Raw genomic sequence first — 20796 nt, 5'->3', positions numbered from 1 at the left:
AAATGTGTCATGGTTTATCAATGGTACTGTGGCTTTTCTGAGTCTGAGAGCACAAGCAGAGTGTGTCCTAGATGACCCCCCTGTGTGACCCCCCTCTGCTCCTGTGTGTTTCACTGTGAGGTCAGCGCCTGTTGGGCCTCACATCTGGTTCTGCTCACGGCTCTTATTGGATTAGATCATCTGTGCTGGAGATGCAGCGCTAAACACAAGCATATGCTCAACTAGGATGACATCACACTTCACACGCACACACACACACACACACACACACACACACACACACACACACACACACACACACACTTCACACACACACGCACACACACACACACTTCACACACACACACGCACACACACACACACACACACACACTTCACACACACACGCATGCACAAACACATACACACATGCATAGGCAGACACATAGACAAACACACTTGCACACAGACACACAGACACACAGACACACACACACACACACACACACACACACACACACACACACCATATGTACTGTGTTAGTGGCCAGTGGCCAAAGAACATCTGCATGCACTGTTCATTTGTCTTACTTAGAGAGCTGTCATATTTGCCAGGAGTACACACTGAATAGCATGTTAGGCATGCATTAAATACAGACAACAGAGAGCACAGCTATCCACTGGAGTCACATTGAAATACAGTTTGCGATTATAAAATGTTCTTCCTTTTCCTCTTCCCTCTCCCTCTCTTCCATCTTGTGTGTTTTTGAAGGGACACTTCACAGATTTTTTACTTCAAAATAGTTGTCCAGATCACCTGTTGAGTCATGGTGACAATCAGTGAACCTTTCCTTTAAGTATAGGGTATGGATATGTTTACAAGACTTCATCACACTTAGTAATCAGGTACTATATTTACCATGAAGGGCAGACCTTTGTTTGGTCTAATCATGTTACCCTGGCCACCTCATCATCCACAGCTTCCAATTGGGTAATTCACGGACGACGTGACTATATTACTATACAGTTTATTACGTAGAACAGACTTGTCTTTTTTTTGTATTGTAGAGTAGAGAATCCCGGCGCCTCGATTCCTGATATTCTATCTGCAATGTTCAGCACGTCGCATCCTTGAATTTTACCCAGGTAAAAGTAAAGTCAATGATAATTAATGTGTTATTTTTTTCTTCAGCTATTAGCCTGCTTCGAGAGAGAGAACCAGGAGCGTTTGTCATCCGGGACAGTCACTCCTTCCGAGGGGCCTACGGCCTGGCTATGAAGGTGGCCTCGCCACCCCCCACGGTGCAACAGTCCAAGAAAGGTACGCTTACGCTAATGAGTGCCATGTGACATTATGCTGCATTCAAGTGCTCCTTGGAAATAGGAAACTTGGACATTTCCCCGACTGGGCAACTGGTGTTACTTTGAGATCTCGGAATTTTCCACTCAGCACTGTCTCTGAATTAGCCTACAGGTAATTCTACGCAAAATCCTACGCTAAATGTTGGTGGGAAGATCAGTTTCAGAGGAGCACTTGAATGCAGCATTATAATATGTTACATTATATCAAAAACTGTGTTGGGATGATACAGCAGTACACTGCCACTGACAGTTATGATGATACAGCAGTTGACACTGCCACTGACAGTTATCGGCATTCCCATAGCCCTATTTTGACTGCTCAAACAGATTCATAGGACACATTCTATGATTTACAGCTCAGTATGATGACACACACACACACACACACACACACACACACACACACACACACACGTCCTGATGAAAGCACATCACAACACCAGCAGGGTTTGACTCTACATGAACATTGAGTCCATCGTAACCACACACTGAAAACAAATAACATGGGATACCGTTAATTAAAGTATGAGGATCTGCAATGCTTCCAACAACACAGACAACAACAACAACAACAACAACAACAAAGTCCAACAGCACATGGCTTGGTTATTAGTTACTGTAATGGATCTTGTGGAATATTTATTTTCAGGAAAATGTGTTTACATTTCTAGAATGTTCCCTTTCACTGCGTTCCTATTGTAGCTTGTTGTAGTGGCCTTCAAGCTACAATATTTAGGGAATGTAGTTGTTTTTAAAAAACATTTCATCAAGATAACATTGATACTGTAGTATCTGTACTGTATTGATTCACATTCATTTGTTTTCTCTGTTGGTCTGGGAGTAGCAGCTGAGATCATACTGAGACATTCCTTTAAGCGTCACTCTATTTGTCTCTGTTTTGGTTTGTTTGTTGTCGGGCGGGGGCAAAGAAACAGTCATTATGACCACTAATATCTAATACCTCCTACATGAGGTAATGTCTACATGCCACTAATTGAGCTCTCTCTCATTCTGGTGTATGTTTGTGTCTTTTGTTTTTGTGTTTGTGTTTGTCCCCTTGGCGTCTCTGTAGCTGGTGACATCACTAATGAGCTGGTGAGGCACTTCCTGATTGAGACCAGTCCGAAGGGGGTGAAGCTGAAGGGCTGTCCCAACGAGCCATACTTTGGTGAGTTATCCTTGACCCTCACCTGCCACACACACACACACACACACACACACACACACACACACACACAGACACATACACACACGCACACACACACACACAGACACAGGCACACGTACAAAGAAACACACGCACGCACGCACGCACACACACACACACCTCTGGCAAGTACATGGTGTGTATTTTGGAGACAGCAGCGGCACACCCACAAACACACCCACACACACACACACACACACACACACACACACACACACACACACACACACACACACACCTCTGACAAGTACATGGTGTGTATTTTGAAGACAGCAGCCACACACACACAACACTTCTGAAAACAACATGATGTGTATCTTGGAGACGGTAGCCAGGGAGGTTGTAATTCATAAATAAGTATCATTAGGGTGTGGCTGTGAGGAGATTGAGTCTATTGGCTGTATTGGTCTTATCCCCTCCTCCTGTCCCCACTCTGGGCCCGCCCTGTCGAGTGGACGTCCTCTAACCTTGTAAAGCCTGATCCTAATTATAGTATGGAATCAGTTGAAGTCATTTAGCCCCCTCTAATTTCGTCTGCAGACCACATTACAAGTGTGTGTGTGTGTGTGTGTGTGTGTGTGTGTGTGTGTGTGTGTGTGTGTGTGTGCACGTGTGCGTGTGCGTCCCATCCTCCATGTACACGATCTGAAAAAGTAAGACATACTGTGCTGTGTATCTGTATGTATGAATACTGTACTAATGCCAAACTGTCTTTTGTGTGTGTGTGTGTGTGTGTGTGTGTGTGTGTGTGTTTTGCAGGATGTCTATCTGCTCTGGTCTACCAGCACTCCATGACTCCACTGGCCCTGCCCTGTAAACTGGTCATCCCCACCAGAGGTGAGGGGAGCTCAGTGTGTGTGTCAAGTCAAGTCAACTTTATTATCCCACTTGGGGAAATTTGGTTGCAGCAAGGTAGTAAAAAACACATTCAATCCATCATAAATACAACATGAAAGCCAATATACCAGACAGGACACAGAGACAACAATACAATACAGTACAGTGCAAGATCACGTCATGTGAAGACAAAGGACAAGCAAATTGCTGAGTGCAGAAAGTACTTAGTGCAATAATTTGTGCACATTTAGCCTGCTAATTGCAGTGCAAACAAAAGAGTCTTTGAATTTGTAAGTCCTATGAGTTGGAACTCTATATCTTCTACCTGAAGGTAGAAGCTCAAACTCCCTCTGCAGGGGGTGGTTAGAACAGTCCAGTATGGCATGGGCCTTCCTTACGACCTGCCGATCGTAAAGGTCAGAGAGCTGTGCTTGCTTCACCCCAACAACTTCACTGGCCACTCTGACAAGCTGATCAAGTCTATTCTTATTGGCCAGATTCAGGTTTCCAAACCACGCCACAATAAAAAAGACAGTACCGACTCAATAGAAGTTCTGTAGAACAGAGTCATCATTTTGGTGCAACACATTAACACACATTAAAATAATTAATTTTTCTCAAGAAGTAAAGACGTTGTTGTACCTTCTTAGAAATGCCATCTGCATTAGCCTGAAAGCACAACCTATTATCAAACACAGCACCCAAATATTTGTAGTTCTCCACCAAATCAATCTCAGTTCCCTCAATAACTGTGAGTTTGGGGAAGGATGCTTTCTTCCTAAAATCAATACTCATGTCCTTGGTTGTAGACAGATTCAGTTCAAGGAAAGACTCCTTCCACCATGACACAAAGTCATTAACGACCGGCCCGTGTGTGTGTGTGTTAATGACTATGTACATTTGGTCTTCTATTGATACCAGAATGTGGTGATTTGATTTTAAGTACTGTATGATTCTGCTGCCTTACAGATCTCCATGAGGAGATGCCCGAAATCGCTACACCAACCAACCAGGCTGCCGAGCTTCTCAAACAAGGAGCAGGTAAGAGATCTCTCAGTCAGCATACTCATTAAAAACTCATTAAAACGCACTCAAGTGACAATAAACAACATCTATTTTGACTCCGGTCCGACGTTGACAACTTTGTTTGGCTGGTCGTTTTGTTCCATGAAGGATGGATGATTTGAAAGACATTTGTGAGCTTGGTTGCCAGTTTTGACATCCTCTCGATCATTCCTCTGTTCAACCTCCACTCTGACATCACTCCCTGGTCACTATAGGGCAGAGGTCGCCAGCTGACTCCCATGGTAAAGCCGTGCCCCTTTCTAATGTGACTTGCTTCCTGACTGCTGCATTCTAGCCAACATGGAGTTTTACTACCACTGAATGTCTGCCTCAGTTGTCTGTGCATGAGCATGAGTGTGTGTGCGTGTGTGTGTGTGTGTGTGTGTGTGTGTGTGTGCGTGCGTGTATGTGTGCGTCTGCGTGTGTGTGTGTGTGTGTCTGTTTGTGTGTGTGACCAACAGTCTCCCTCTCTCTCATACCTCTCTATCCTCTCTCTGAACATTGCTGCAGTTCAGCTTTCAAAACAGATGTATCAAGCAAAAGATGTTTTGTTTTGTCCCTAGAAAAGGCTTTTCTCCGAGCCTTGTTCCTGAAAGCATGCACAGTACTGAGAGAAATGTACTGTATGTCTCTGTCGCATGAACTTGTGGATGCCTCTGTTCAGTAATCAGTAAACCCACTAACACCAGTCTGAAATGTAACGTCTTTGTGTATGAAATGAATAACCTTAACAGCATTTTAAACAATCAGGAATGTTTAAATGATTAAATGGTCAATGATTTTGACTTATACATTAAATGCAATGCTATAGTATAAACTGCTACGCATACAAGGCTGGTAATTGTAGTTACCGGTATGTTATAGATTCGACCAAATACAGTGATTTCAAATCCAAACTGTTGGAGTACAGAGCTAAAACAAAAAAGACAAAATGCTTCCTCTTTCCAATACTTATGGAGGGCACTGTATATGTGTATATATCACTGTTCAATTGTTAATAGTCTTTTTTTCTACTTCTCCGCCTGACACTATTTAAGTTCTCTCTCTTTTTGACCTCTCTCCTCTTTTAAGTTTAAGAGGGGCTGCCCTGACTGTTTTTTCTTGCTCATTTTCCCAGCATGCAATGTTCTGTACATCAACTCAGTGGACATGGAGTCTCTGACGGGACCTCAGGCTGTTGCCAAGGCGATCTCGGAGACGGTGGCGGCCGCATCTCCGCCCACCGCCACCATCGTGCACTTCAAGGTGTCGGCGCAAGGCATCACCCTGACGGACAACCAGAGAAAGTGAGTAGGAGGGCCCTTACAGACCAAGGTCCTCCATTTGTTTCCCTGCTCAACTTGATTGACTTTGATTGGTGCTATGACCTGTCAGTCATGTCATTTTGAACACACCCACATTGGACTTCTCTATAGCCATTGAACACACTGACTATAGACAAACTCAATGGTGAAGCGGAGTAGAGGCCCATGAGCCTGGCAAGACAGGCTAGGTCATCTAATATAATATATGCCATTTAGCTGATGCTTTTATCCAAAGAGACTTACATTGCAGTGAGTGCATACATTTCGGTACATATGGTCCCAGCGGGAATCAAACCCACAACCTAAGCATTGTTAGTGCCATGCTCTACCAACTGAGCCACAGAGGACCGTCATCTGTGTGTTAAACGTCTTCAGCCACTTATTCAACTACTAACCATCTATTCATTTTCTCCACAGGCTTTTCTTCCGACGTCACTACCCAATCAGCACTGTCACCTACTGTGATATTGACCCTCAGGAGAGGAAGTGAGTGCACACACACACACACACACACACACACACACACACACACACACAAACAATGGTTTCAGACCAAAAAGCAAGATGATGATCATGTTATATCATACATAATAGTTTCTTCATTTCTTTATCTCTCTTGCAGATGGGGCAAACCTGAGGGAGGCACAGCCAAGTAAGTATACATACCTGTACAGTACGCACCCAGTATATATACATACCTGTACAGTACGCACCCAGTATATATACATACCTGTACAGTACGCACCCACTATATATACATACCTGTATAGTACGCACCCAGTATATTTGACTTTGTAGTTTTATCGTACATATTAATGCCTAACACACTACCAAAGATTCGATTTCCACCCCCTCTCTGCTACGGCTTGCTGGGAGAGACATTCTCTAATTATAAGGACAGGTCTTATTTACATTTTAGTCATTTAGCAGTCATTATAAGTAAAACCTTCAGCATAGCAGTGGTAAGAGAACCCCTGTAAAGAGCCAATACATTTGGTATACAGAGAGAACAATAAGGGCTCTTTGGACATTTGAGTGATTTCAAAGGTGAAATCAAAGGTTCCTGAAAGATATTTGAGAGCAAAATTGTACCCACCTGTTAAGTCACTGAGGGACCTGAAAATACCTGACCGGTATTCAAATGGTTTAAACGAGATCTGCCAGCAACTTTTGAGTTGTTCCTCATTAAAATACTGTGTAATCAAACAGTGTACAGTGCAATCAAACTTTATGTCTTTAGCACATTTCTTACAAACTCTAATGCAATCCAATTTGTTGTATTGGGCGGTTGATTTGTGTCACATTACAGTCCATGGGGAAAACTTTTTTTACGAACAGTTCCATGCAACGGCACATGTGACTTCTGTTAACTCTCCTTTCCATTCCAACATAGAAAAAGCCAATAGCTCCCCGCTCAGCCATTAAATGAGTGGAAGAATGAAAATCCCCAGCAATGATTGAAAGGAGGACAGTTATGTGGAGGGATAGATGGATAGATGGCTGGGCAGAGGATGAAAGAGTCTAACCCTGCACCGGCAAACACCAGTATTGGCAATCACCAGTATTGGCAAACACCAGTTCAGATTTACTGTAATGTCAGAGTTGTTTTGTTTTTTTAAATGTATTAATCTCAGGTATCCTAATGCTTATGGATTTATTACCACATCATGGGTCTTTGGTCCCGATTCAAACAAATTCTCATCACAGTATTTATGTCATAGTATTTAGCCTTTCCACCCTTTCCACCCTTTCTCAAAACACAAAACACTACATGTGTGCCCCCATTGAAAAACAGTAACATAACAAAACAGTAACATCTTCATTTTGTGTGGGTTTTATAAATGATTGTACAATCTCAATTTTTTTTTTGCCGTAATACAATTCCAGGCCTAATCTTGAGCAATCCATACCAGCTAGAGCGGTATGTCTTGAAATAATGGATCCAGCTTTTTGAGAACTTCTGCTACAGCCTTTCCTGACAAATCCCGAGTTTCGGTAGATGGGGCTCAGAATTAAGTTGGAAACAGCACTCTCTATAAATCTAAATAAGTCTATATAAATCTCTAAAGCTAGTGCACTCAGTTAACATTGGCAAGCTTCTAGAAGTTAGAGACTCATTTTGTTTCCATTGGGGATGTTGACGACAAGGCACAAACAGATTCAGAAGATATAGGAGCATATACAATTTATTGAAGGCAACACCTCTGGCCTGCAAGACTAGTTAGGGCCACATGTTGTATATAAAAAAAATCCAAAAGGTCTTGAATACCACCTAGATCCTGTCTAGATGGGTCCCATCGGAAAGGAGACAAATTGAAAATGTTTGCACAGAAACACATTTTCACACATTCTCTGTGTCCTTCTCCTGTGATCCAGGTTTTTTGGCTTTGTGGCCCGGAAGCAAGGAAGCACAACCGACAACGTCAGTCACCTCTTTGCAGAAATGGACCCTGACCAGCCCGCAAGCGCCATCGTCAACTTTGTCTCCAAAGTGATGATCGGCTCGCAGAAACGATGAGAGCTGACCTTCGGTGACCCCTGACGTTTTTTTTTGTTTTTAACTGTCTGTTTGTTTTTGTTTTTTTTAACCACAGAGGACATTTGGGTTACTATGTTTTATTTTAATTCTGTTCTACGTTTGATGTTCATGTGCATCTTTTTATCTGCGTTATTGTGTGTTTTATCTGTGTGTGAGTGTGCGTAAATGTGTGTGAGGGAGTCTATTTGCGTGTGCCTGCGTGCGTGTGTGTGTGTGTGTTTTTGTTTGTTTTTCTTCTTGGAAGGACTCCTCGGTGGAGCTGACTAGGGGGATAGAGGAAGTGTAATTTGGGGTGTGGCTGTGTATGATGTTGGGTTGGGAGGCCATTGTGATCTCTCTTGCAGGGTAACATGAGAACAGGAAGAGGAAATGATGTCAGTGAGTGTTTTTTTTTTAAAGAGAAGAAGTGAAGGTGTGGGATGTGAAGAGAATTGTATCTATCAGGCTTTTGGACTGGTCAACCAAAGATTAAAAAGCAGTCAGGGCAAATATGCCACTGTTAGAAGGTCTGTTTGAAACTATATTTTGTAAAATAGGGCTGCTTAATCAAACAAATAACTGAACGTCTTTCTATATACATGTACTGATACTGTATGTATTGTATTCTTAAAAGGTTGCATCTTTGCCTTCTCGCAAAGCGTATTCAAGGATATTTTGCATGCTGGCGAGGCGATTCAAATGTAAATATTACAGAGTACTTTCTGGATGGGAGGTTGACTTGAGGCCTGAGATGTGTTATTTTAAAGAGCTTCCTAAAAAAAAAAAAAAAAAAAGTACAGTACAACAGACCAAATGCCCATGGCTCATTCTCCTTCCTCTTGGTTTTGTGGTTGGCCTCTTCGGGAGTGAAATCCTTACTGTAGAAACACATAAACGGAACTGAAATTCTTTGCTTAAAAGACTTTCTACCAGCAGGAGATTTGAATGTAAGTTCAAGTTCACGCAGATGCATCAGCAGTTTGGATTTGGCCTATTTGAGAGGATGGATAGAAGCTTGCTTCATCCACACTCGTTCGCCGAGAGAGATGTCAACCCCCTTGTGTCATTGGTATAGCTTGAGTCTCCTGTGGCCCTACGTATAGACACCATTTTGTATCCTCTGTGGAGAAAATGGCGCCACGGCCGAGCTTATGTTAAGACATGGGCACACGCACACAAACATATGGTCAGATTGTCCTAAATTCCCAAAGAACAGTCCCCTTCATTATCCAATCAGCCACGATGACACAATACCACAGTGGCAGGGAGAGTGGGACTCACAACCGATGCTTTGGTGGGCCAAACCATAGGTTAGCCAAACACAGGACAGTGGATCTTTGTGTGTGTCCCATTGACTGTAGCTGAGATGCCGCCACTGCAGAGTCTGTGCGTACGGCCAGAGTTCTCTTTGCTATGAAGGATAGGAGGGTCCAAGCTAGGAGAGTTGTGGGGTTCAGACATGAACTTTTCCTTAAGGTCCACCACATGGAGCCTTGACAGTATAGTAAAAGAGGCCACGATCTCTATGGATCAGCCAGCCAAACAGTTAACACCCATATCATACCCCAAAGTAAGCTATATACATATACATATACATATATAAATATATAGAAAACTACAGTGACTAAAATATTTATTTTTTTGCTCTGTCGCTCTATGTTATCTCATATACCTGTATACATTTATTGTATAGTCTACATCAAGATTACTGAAAGCGGAAAAAAAAAGTACTCTTTATTTTGGCTATAAGATTTCGAGTCTTTGAACTGCATCTAAATATATATGGTGTAAAGTGTATGTATTTTAAAGCTTGTCACTGTTGTTTTTGAATATGTTTTTCACTGCATTATTTTTGTTATGGTATGATTCATTTTTCTGCGTTGGAAAAAAAAGGTTTAGTAGGAAGTAACATTTGGTAGAAAGGGGAGGGGAGAAAAAGCGTCTATGAAAATCAGAAAGATGGATTCATTCCACCGCCAACATGTGATCTCGACAATGAAACATGCCTAAAAATAAACGGTGAGAGTCAAGCACTTAAAATGTATTATAGTGTCATGTGAAATATCAATTATTGATATATATTATCAATTATTGCAATTTATTCCTAGTTGGCAAAACAGTGGGAAGAGCAAACAGCCTGGAGGTGCCTGCGTAGGGAAAGCAGATCTGTTGTGTATGTTCTTTGCATGAGTGGAGGGCTATATTACGTCATACATCTAACATCCCATGTTTGTTAGCATAGCAGCACCAGAAGCAGTATTTCTATCCTCATGGCTCACTCTCACAGGAAAATATATATAATTTTGGTGTCTACTGCCCCCATGTGGCCAAGTATCACTTGTATGGACAGTGTTTTGTATGCAGTGTTTTAACTGTGATCATCAATTACCTTCAATGAAATGACTCAACTGGCCAATGTTTAGTTTGAATGTTTTACTGATTTGGGGAAATAATTAAAATTAATGTTACTGTTAGATTTACTGTTGTTTAGCATTGACTAACTTGTGTCCATAACCAGAGGTCATCGGTAAACAATGTCATGATTAACGCAAAGCTTGGATTTGGATATGTTAGTCATGATTTTTTTTTTTTGTCTAACATTGTGAGCTGTCATCATTCTGTGACTGTCCTCAGTCAAGTCAGTTATGTTGGCAGGAGGGGAGAGGAAAATCTTAACTCCGTGGTCAATTCTACTACTTCAATGAGAATGCATATTGTAGCACTTATGAATGGGTTGTTTTAACATCTACAATGTTCCAGAATTACACAGCAAGAGTATGCAAGCTGAGTCAGAGGCCCATATTTGTGAAGCGTCTCAGAGTAGGAGTGACTTATAGATCATAATGACAGAGATGACAGGGCCAGGAGGGACCTGATCCTAGGTCAGCACTCCTACTCTGAGACGCATATGAATATGGGTGCCAGGTCTATTGTCTGTTACTTCCCATGTTTTGCATCAGCTGATCTCCCTGCTCTCTCCTCTCCCAGGACTGTTATGAATCTGCTTGTTCTCCCCCCCCCCCCCCCCCCTCCCCCCCCCATCTTATTTATAGTTTTGATTTGAGTCTCTTATGACAACTGTCACACCACATATGGGAAAACATCGGTTGATTCTGCATTTTTGTGTGTGAAACGCTTGCCCAGTAAAACACCCTCTACCACAAAAACAAATAATGTTGGTCTCACATTTTTGAAGGTTGACGCAAAAAGAAGACTCCTGGTTTGTTGCCCACCTTGACTATAACGCCGACACTTAGAATGTGTGAATGTGCCACCGTGGCTGTATGCAGAACCTTGTATTTTGATTGGCTTTTATAATTTCTGAGAAAAATACACATTAAAAAGCAATACAAATAACTTATGTCGAAAGTATACTCATCCTTGAAAGAGAATTGTTTTCTATGTATATCCTATTTTCCTCAGTTCACATTCTAATTTCCCCCAAACTTCGCTACAGGTGTATTTCTTAAGTTTGGTCAACTGATAACAGTAAGATAAACAGAATTTGTGTTAGATACACAGGTACATAAACACACACACACACACACACACACACACGCACACACACACACACACACACACACACACACACACACACACACACAGGTTGAATTTGTGAAAGGGCCTAGTCAGACAGAATTTTGAAATCAAACAATTACTATGAGGTTAAAGTAGAGAGTCTCTTTAATTAAAGTGGTTTTCTGTAAATGTTGCCACCATGAAGACATTACAACACTTTTTAGACATAGTCCTATTTTAGGCCACAAAAAATGATTGGAAAAGGACAGATTTAGCACTCATGTTTAGTATTTGGTCCACAATCCTTTGATTGCAATAACTGCCTGAAGTCTGCGACCCTTTGACCCTACCAGACACTGGGTATGTTCTCTGGTGATGCTCTCGCCTACCTCCTGTACTCCACACGTTCCTCTTGCAATCACTCAGGTACGTGATTATATTGGTCTTATCTGTTCACTATACCTTTTTCCAGAGCTCTTTTAGGTACTTTTTAGCAAACCGTAACCTGCCCATCCTGTTTTTGTGGCTAACTAGTTTGCACCTTGCAGTGTAGCCTTTGTAGTTCTGCTGGTGAAATCTTCTGATGGTAGTCTCTGACACATTCACGCCTACCTCCTGGATAGTGTTCCTGATCTGTGGGACAGTTGTTGTTGTTGTTTTTTTTCTTCTTAATGATGGTGAGCATTCTTCAGTCATCCACTGTAGAAATCTTCCTCTTCCTTTTTTTCCCTTTGCCGTTTGGGATTTTTGAGCTCACCAGTGCTTTCTTTCATTTTAATGATGTTCCAAATTGTTTATTTTGGTAAGTTAGGGTTTTGGCTATATTTTTGATTGATGATATTTCAGCCTCATAATGGCTTCCCTGACTTTCATTGACGTCTCTTTGGTCCTCTTGTTGACAGACATCAACAGCAGACTCCAAAGGCAAACGCAAAGACTTGAATCAATACATTGAGAGCTCTCTTAGAACTGCACAAATTACGTGACAGACCACATTTGATGGAACACCTGTCAAGCCAATTGTCCCATCACTTTTGGTAACCTGAAATAGACTATGTATAAAAAGTATTGTAATTTCTGAATAGTGAAACCAATATGTACAGAAATACCATCAAATAAAAGCTGAGAATCACGACTCTAACCTCATAGTAATTTGATATGATTTGATTGACTGATTTTTGATTTCAAATTCAAACTTTTCAGTGTAGTGCCAAAAGAAGAAAAAATGCTTCACTGTCCCATTACCTACGCAGGGCATTTCGTCAAAATAGAAGACGTCTAGAAAAAATGGTACTAGCAACGACTTACTTGGCAGTAAGGCAGCATTAGGCATAAACTTTGTGGTTAAGATTAGGGTTAGGATTAGGGTTGGGCATTAACCGTGAGTGGTTAGGGTTAGGGTTAGGAATAGTTTTGTAGTGGTGAGGGTAGGTGTGAATTGTCTGGGGAAGGGTATTAGCAAACATAAGCAATAATAATTGCTAGGGTGAATAATTAGTGTTAGGGTTAGCGTTTTCGTCTCGCGACCCCAAACTGACATAAAAGATTTCCTGTCACCCCAACAAATTGATTGTGGCCTATACCAACACAAAATAATAACATCCAAGTGTATTCTAATCACCTCAAATATGCTCTAATTCGTAAAAACTCTGCAATATAGTCTACAGGTGCAACACACAGACATTGTCTGTCTTCATACAAAATAAAAATGTGTGTGTGTCTTATTTATCAAATCACAGAGGTTGGTGGGTTTCTCAGGGGATCCCAGTTGAAACAAGGGGACCCCACAACGGGTCCTGACCCCAAGTTTGGCAACTGGTGGGTTAGGGTAAAGGGTAAAAGCTAAAAGCAGGGTGATTTATTTTTTCTACACAACCCTCAATCCCTCACTGGACACATTGAACAAAAAATAAGTCTACAAACAAGATAACAGTTTTGAGTTGCTTCGGAAAGCACACTAATAATCACAATGCAGTGGTTGACACACTGTCACTCCGAGAAGAGTAAAAAGAAAAAGGATCAAATGAAAGGATAAAACATACAAAACAAACATATAAACCAATACCTAGACATACTATGACTGCAATATAGCAATGACAGATACACAGTGTATCATGAAATCATTCATGTTTAGTTGTATGTCAATTTTTTTTTTATCTAAAAGCCATTTTAATACTCACCCTCACTTAATGGCACCCTATGCAGGATTGCACCCTCCTTTCACTGCAATGACAATTCAGAAAAGTGTCTCCTCTCTCCCTTCCCTTGCTCAATGCAAACTACTTCTAGCTGGAACAATGAATCTGTCAATCATTTTCACGTTTTTAACCCGCAAACGTCTTAGTTACATGACTAGCATGAAACTAGCAAAAGATGAAAGTGCAGCTGTTATTTAGTTTGGAAATGTTAGTGGAAACATGAATACGGAAATGAGCCAGCCAGTAGTGACACATTCGCTAAACATGCCCAAAAAAACCCTCAGACAAGGCTGTAATTTCAAACAGGACGTTTACTAGGAAAAATCATCAGAATACATGTTACAAACATATTTGCACATGAAGGCTTCCATTGCTTAGGTCAGCCCCCAGCACTGAGAAATGTTTGTGGCTCCCAGGCAGTAGGTTGCTAATGAGCCACACACACCCAAGTCGCAGGTTACATGACATCAGCAGTGGTAGACGCTCAGAAACGTCCCAAACATTTTGGAAAAGCAAATTCAGGCAGAAGGGCAGGATCTTAGCAGGTGCACGCACTGTCAGAGCCTCCTGGAATGAGGGGTCAATCACAATCACAAGCCTGAGAGGAATAACTAACAGCAACAAGGCAATCATGAAGAGAGATCTCAGCATCGAATGCATTCTCTTAGTAGGAGGTTATGCCTCAGTTAAGATCCTGCAGAGTCACATTAAAAAGAAGTTTGTAAATCAGTGCAAAGTACGGTCATTGTCAAGACTGCCTGGTTGGGATAAACCCCAAGGTGGTGTCTATTTGAGTAAGTGGTCTTATGGGATTGTTATAGCTCAGAGGTTAGATCAGTCACAGCACAAACTGGAAAATAAGTTCAGAAATAAAGATGGTATAGAGTGCTATATTGACCTATTCCAGAAATTGGTTGGGATTAATGAGTCAGTTGGTTGTGATGAAGTCAAGGAGCACACCTTCTCTCCTACAGAGACAGATCAGACAGCAATGACCTTCCAGTTTTACAGCACAACGAGATCCAATGCCAAGTATCAAGATGAGTCGGGAATTGAAAAGACAGGCTCTTTCTTTGTTCCGAAGCCTGACACAAGCGGGGGCGCGGATCACATGGTCAGGTCAGAAATCAAGTTTGGCTCCACAGAAATGACAGCCACAGCTACGGACATAACTTAAAAAACCCCAGAGACAATCAAACTTGACTGCATGAGAAAATAAGAACGTCAAATGCACATGTTTTTACTCTAACAATGTTTCCTTTTCTACAGGAATTAATGTATTGATGGCCTACTGTAACTGCTTAATGTACCTTTTAATGGATGTAAATTGAGTAGAGACAGAATGCTCGTTTGATCAGTGATGATAGGATCTCACAGATCACTAACTGGTACTTAGATAGTGGCTTTTACACATTACTTTTTTTTTACCGAAAACATCTTAAAGTGCAGAATGGAAAAGACACTTTCCCGATGGACAGTATATTGCACAAACTAGAAAATGCATATGTTAGGGAGACCATGTGGATGGTCAGTCCTTGCATCCATAGCTCCATCTATGTATTTGAGAGTAGTTCAATTCCTCTAGCCCCTTCCTTCAGCTGTTTACCGAGGGGAAAACGCTTTGTTATTGTTTGAATCCCAGATTGCCCCTTTAATAACCTAATTTAAGCCATCATCAAGATTTATTAATAGTTTGTAAAGAGCAAGTTACACAGGAAACAGACTCGTGGTATGCTGTGTTAATGTGGAGTTCATAAGTACCTTAAGAATAGATATTCATACTTCCAAGTCCTTTGTAAAGGTAGTTGCCAAAAAGTGCAACACATGGACAAACTAGGGACAATATCCACATACAAAGCATTCGCAAAAACGTAAACTAATAAACCATGATTCTTTATCAAGCTTCTCTGACGACCTAAAATCAAGCAACCCTGTGGCATTATCACTTCACTGGAAACCTTTATGCTTCTTTACCCTTTTACCAAATTTCCACAGATTCCCGGATGTCAGACTTGGTCATTTGCTACGCTTTCTCAATATTTTATGAGGGTATTCACCATCCATTTCTCCAAACTGAAATTTGAAATGCCTCTGTTGTAATACGCTGTCTTGGCCACTTGAAGTCAGTGTCTCTCTTTCAGAGAGAGGCTGTGCGATCACACACGGAGCCGCTGCTCATCCTGATTCCAATCATGGAGTTATTCATTGTGTACCTGCTGTGTTGATGACGCCATATTAGAATATCTGCACTGTTCTTATCATTGCAATATCGATTCAGTTTCCCACTCTGCAGCAACCCTATGGGTGTGTGGACTTATGTGTGTGTGCATGTATGTGTGCAAGTCCAAGTCTGTGAGTGTCCGTGTGTGTATGTGTGTGTGTGTTTTATGTGTTTGTGTTAATGCATGTGTGTATGTGCCCAAACAATAGTGACTGGTCATGCCAACAGTTTTTACACACCATGTCCTTCTTACATGGAAAACTTCTGTCTGTACCACGACACGCCTGAGGGGAAAAACACAACACCGCTGATGCTAGGTCACGCGTGTGTGGCCTCCCGCTCAGGAAAAGGGATTAACTTTTTTTTTTTTTTTATATCATTGTGACTCTGGAAAATGGCAATTTGCTCTCAGCAGGGGTTCATAAAGACAAGATGGGGAGCATTAGGGCAGCCTATTTTGGGGTTGGGGGTCCGGGAAGGAGGGGGTGATAAACCCTTTAATCTGAGTGGGATTTGTGCGCCAGGGAGGAAAATCGGAAAATCGATATTTCGTCTGGTTGCTGAGTGCAGTAATCTGGGCTGAGCAACAGGTGTTAAAGCCGCTTGTCCGTCATCACACGTGAAAACATGGCACAGTGTTGAGCGCTAAAAAGACCTGTTCAGAAAGCAGTGCTGTATGTAAACCACACCGAGTTAAAAAGAGATCCAGCAGTGGAACACAGCTTGCCATTCATGTAGGGTCAATAAGAAAAAACTGTTTTAAGTTTGTTACTAATCGCATGTCCTAGCACAAGACACAGGAAAGTCCTCCCCACTTTTGCCTGTGAGAGAGACGAAGGCCATGAATGAAATACAATAAAGTTACAGTCCCCGGGTGAAGAGGAAAACCAGTTTGACTTTGTGACCTCTGAGACTGCAGTTGGAACCAGTAGTGGTGTAGAAAAACTGGTGTAAAGCAGGTAAACTGGTGAATGTGAACTGAATTGCCCTTCTGGACATACTGGAGGGTGTACAGTCTGCTGTAGGTATGCATGTATATCTGTGTGAGTATTCTCTCTGTATCATCCAGAATTGTGTGTTTCTTAATTGTGAGTTATGCGTCCATACTTTAGATATGTGTGCATATTTAGTATTCAATACAAAACATTACATTTTAAAAGCCAAAAAAATACAGGAAATTCAATTGAGCACCATAGCTCAAGGTCTGGCCTCAGCACTGACATGGATCTTCAGCACATTCAGTTCTAACTGCCGCTGCAGTAGCTTTCTTGGGCTACTGTACTTCAAACAACATAGCTTACATTCAGCACTGGCCATGTTGTTTGGGAGTTACGTTTTTTTTGTTATTTTACCGAAACAAAAATGCTACTAAAAAATTACCACTCGAGTTGAATATTTCTTCAATATAGGTGGATAAATTATAATAGGCATAACAGCTGTTTTCAAGTCCAAGGCACTCAAAATGTGGAGACACGCGACAGCGTCCTCATAAGATATGTGTATGTGTTCCGATTCTACAAGTGTGTGTGTGTGCTTATGAGGGTGTATTCTGGCCGTTGTGTGTCTGTGTGTGTGTGTGTGTCTGTGTGTGTGTGCGTGTGCGCGTGGTGTGTGTGTGTGCACGCATACGTGTGTGTGTGTGAGAGTTCCGGTCCTCCTCACTGTCTATCCTGAGACTGGTACATTTGACTCACTCCACATCCAAACTTTTCCATCCAAAGCTCCCAAAACATCGGAGCACCGTCCGGACAGCAAAAAAAAAAAACCTTCCCGGCTAGTAATCCAACTAAAAATACACGGCTTCAGGATGTTATTGCTAAGCCTCACATGCGTGCCTGGCCTGCATTTTTCTGCCTTTGGGATGTTTTTTTCAATCTTCCTTCCATAAATAAAGAGGGTGGAGTTGCTCAGAAACACAACATTGTAATAATTTAATCGTGCGGTCCAATGAGATTGCTGCAATGCCAGTTCCCGGTAAGGACAGTCAGAGCACGTTCGGGATTTGGCGTCCAGTTTGATTCGCCAGTTATGGAAATGTGCATGATTATGAGATAGGCCCGTTTCTGTGTCGTGATACGTTTGTAATTTTCCTATGTATTGAGAATGGTCAGTGTGTTTGCTGTTTCCCTCCCTTCTGCAGGCAGGTCAAGTTCGCACCCATATAAATAGCCCCGGAATGAGAGGTCAAGGGTCGAGGCCGAGCAGAGCCTGGGGGGGATGGAGTGGATGAAGACGGTGAGGATCGAGTGTCTTCCCCCCACCGTTAGGCCGAGGAGAGATAAAGAGGGGAGGAAAAACTTGAGTGGGCCCTGCGGAGAGGGAACCCTGTAGATGGACAAAACAGACTCTCTCTCTCTCTCACACTCACACACACACACACACACACACACACACACACACACACACACACAGGTCCAGTCTTAGTCCTACCCCATCAGAGATTTCACAAGTGGGGAGGGCCTTCCAGCTCCATATCCCTCTCCAGGTCAGGTGCTCTTTGACGGTCTCAGTTTACAAGCTGTTCATGACCTCTACTCTCATCTCAAAGCTCAGCACATCACAGAGTAGGCCTGTACACACAGGGTTAAACACAGGGTATTATATCAATATGTCTTAGACTTAGAACAAGATTCTACAGTATATGTAGATGATTAGATGCTGTACAGTTAGCAAGATGTGATTACATGCTCTGTCATGCGAAAGTGACCTCCCCCCCGCCCCACAATCACAATCACAATCAGCACCTCCGTCCAGCCCCCCCCCCCCCCCTCTGTAACAGATGGCCGCAGGGGTTGCAAGGGGTCAGCCAGGTCTCGGAGAGGGTCAGAAGAGGTTAGGCCGGGGCAAGGGGTGTTTGTGATTGTTGTGACATGGCTGGTGCCTGTCAGTGTGCAGGTGGACGGCTAGCATGTGGCCTCCATCCCTCACCCCACCCTAAACACACACACACACACACACACACACACACACACACACTGTTAAAGGTTCAGGGCTTTGGATAGAGATTGACGGCTGGATACATCAGCTATATAACCTACTCATAGCTCACAAATCTGTTTTAGAGAGCCTAGCTGTTGTTTTTTGAGCACAAAAGTAAACTTAAAGACACAAAGATGAATGATTAAACCAGGCCACCATGATTAATCTCTGACCTCTTAACTAAACCTCTGCCCTTTCTGTTTCTTACTTGTGTCTTTGAGGAGAACTACTCATCTGTCAACTGTTTTTTTCCCCTCTTGGTAACCCTAGTCTCTGTATTTTGTGATCTCCTTCTCCTCCTTAAATAACAAGGAACTCAACTTCAATGAACAGCCTGCCATTTTGGAGAAACATGTAAAACCGATCCACCTACCTCTCTTCTCATGTTTAAAACTCTGGACAAACTGTTGCTCTTTTGACTCCTGCTTGAGCTAGTAAACACCAGAAGCAACAGAGTAAACAGTCCCACGTGTGTTTGAAATACCAGGAGCTCTCTCCTCTCAATCATCCCTCCGAAGGGACATCGGTGTCAGGTATTCAGTTCATCTCCTCTTGGCCAATCAGCCGTGATGGCTCGCCGTGTCGGGTGTCCGTCTAAGGTGGTGATATAGGTTGGACGGGATTCCGGCACAGACCGCAATAGACACAACAGAAAGCAATAAGGCTGTTGAAGCGTATATAGAACACTAGCATTAGAGAGTGGGGTCTAGTCCAGACTTTAAAGTTGCATTATGGGGGGGTTTTTGCTTCTGGGTTTCTCTTCAGCCAAAAGGGGTTCAGTCAGAAATAACGCCCAGAAATCACATTGGTCAAAAAAGACCACACATCCCAATGCTCATAAGCACAAACTTGATTTGTAAAAGTTTGTAAGCTACTGCATCAATCTTATCTATTTGCACTTCACCAAGTTGTTCTAGAGCTCAATTTATGGACAAGGATAATGTTATATATGTAATGTGGGGGACTGTAGGTAAGAGGTCAAACATTGAGGTCAGTCATCTCAGTAGATTGTAGAAGAGTCTTGACCCCAGGATCTCAGTACATAGTAGTAGTGAATCCCATTGGGCTAAAGCCTGGGTACTCATGATAGAGGATAAATATTTAGATTATGGGAAAGATTACTATAGGGGCCTTATGAACTGTATTGTGCTGGGAACAATTCATAAATATGTGTTTTCCTAGATTTCAAGGGGGTACAAAAGATAATACACAGTAGCTGTGCCTTAGACATATAAACTCAAGTGTCACGCTGGGACCTTGAAGTATTTCTCTTGGCGTAGTTTTAGATGCATGTGCCATCCATGTGAGAGACCCGGGTTCAAACCCTGTCCGTCTCAGGATCGGGCAGCGACGGAGAAATTCAAAGATGACTTGTGGGGAGCGCAGTTTACAATGTTTAGACAGCAACCTGGAAACAGATGGACAACCATTGTTAAAGTGGGGGGGAACGTCAGGGGGGCGAAAACATACTGAACTGACATGAGCTTTACTCTCGAAACTTGGGGGTGGGTGTGCCATGAAATGGAGGTGGCCAGGGGAGGGCAGTGTGTTTTGGGCTGCTTTTGCTTCCACAGGTCACCTAGGAAGTGGTGGCAGTGCGGAAAATC

The 20796-nt window shown here is 42.4% G+C and overlaps 1 protein-coding gene across 1 annotated transcript in view; it reads left to right on the top strand.

The window, feature by feature from the left end:
- The window catches only part of tns1b (tensin 1b), an 89702-nt gene extending 78079 nt beyond the window's left edge, over positions 1-11623 (top strand). Inside the window, exons 23-31 of the mRNA XM_083682040.1 lie at positions 1172-1300; positions 2414-2509; positions 3308-3385; positions 4355-4426; positions 4666-4692; positions 5568-5736; positions 6172-6240; positions 6377-6406; positions 8131-11623. Coding sequence (XP_083538166.1) covers positions 1172-1300; positions 2414-2509; positions 3308-3385; positions 4355-4426; positions 4666-4692; positions 5568-5736; positions 6172-6240; positions 6377-6406; positions 8131-8272 — 812 coding nt within the window. The 3' untranslated portion in view covers positions 8273-11623. The remainder of the gene's footprint in view (positions 1-1171; positions 1301-2413; positions 2510-3307; positions 3386-4354; positions 4427-4665; positions 4693-5567; positions 5737-6171; positions 6241-6376; positions 6407-8130) is intronic.
- The last annotated feature ends 9173 nt before the right edge of the window (positions 11624-20796 follow it).

Source organism: Argentina silus (genome assembly GCF_951799395.1).
Source record: "Argentina silus genome assembly, chromosome: 12".
Classification (NCBI taxonomy): domain Eukaryota; kingdom Metazoa; phylum Chordata; class Actinopteri; order Argentiniformes; family Argentinidae; genus Argentina; species Argentina silus.
This window is presented reverse-complemented; position numbering and strand designations above follow the sequence as displayed.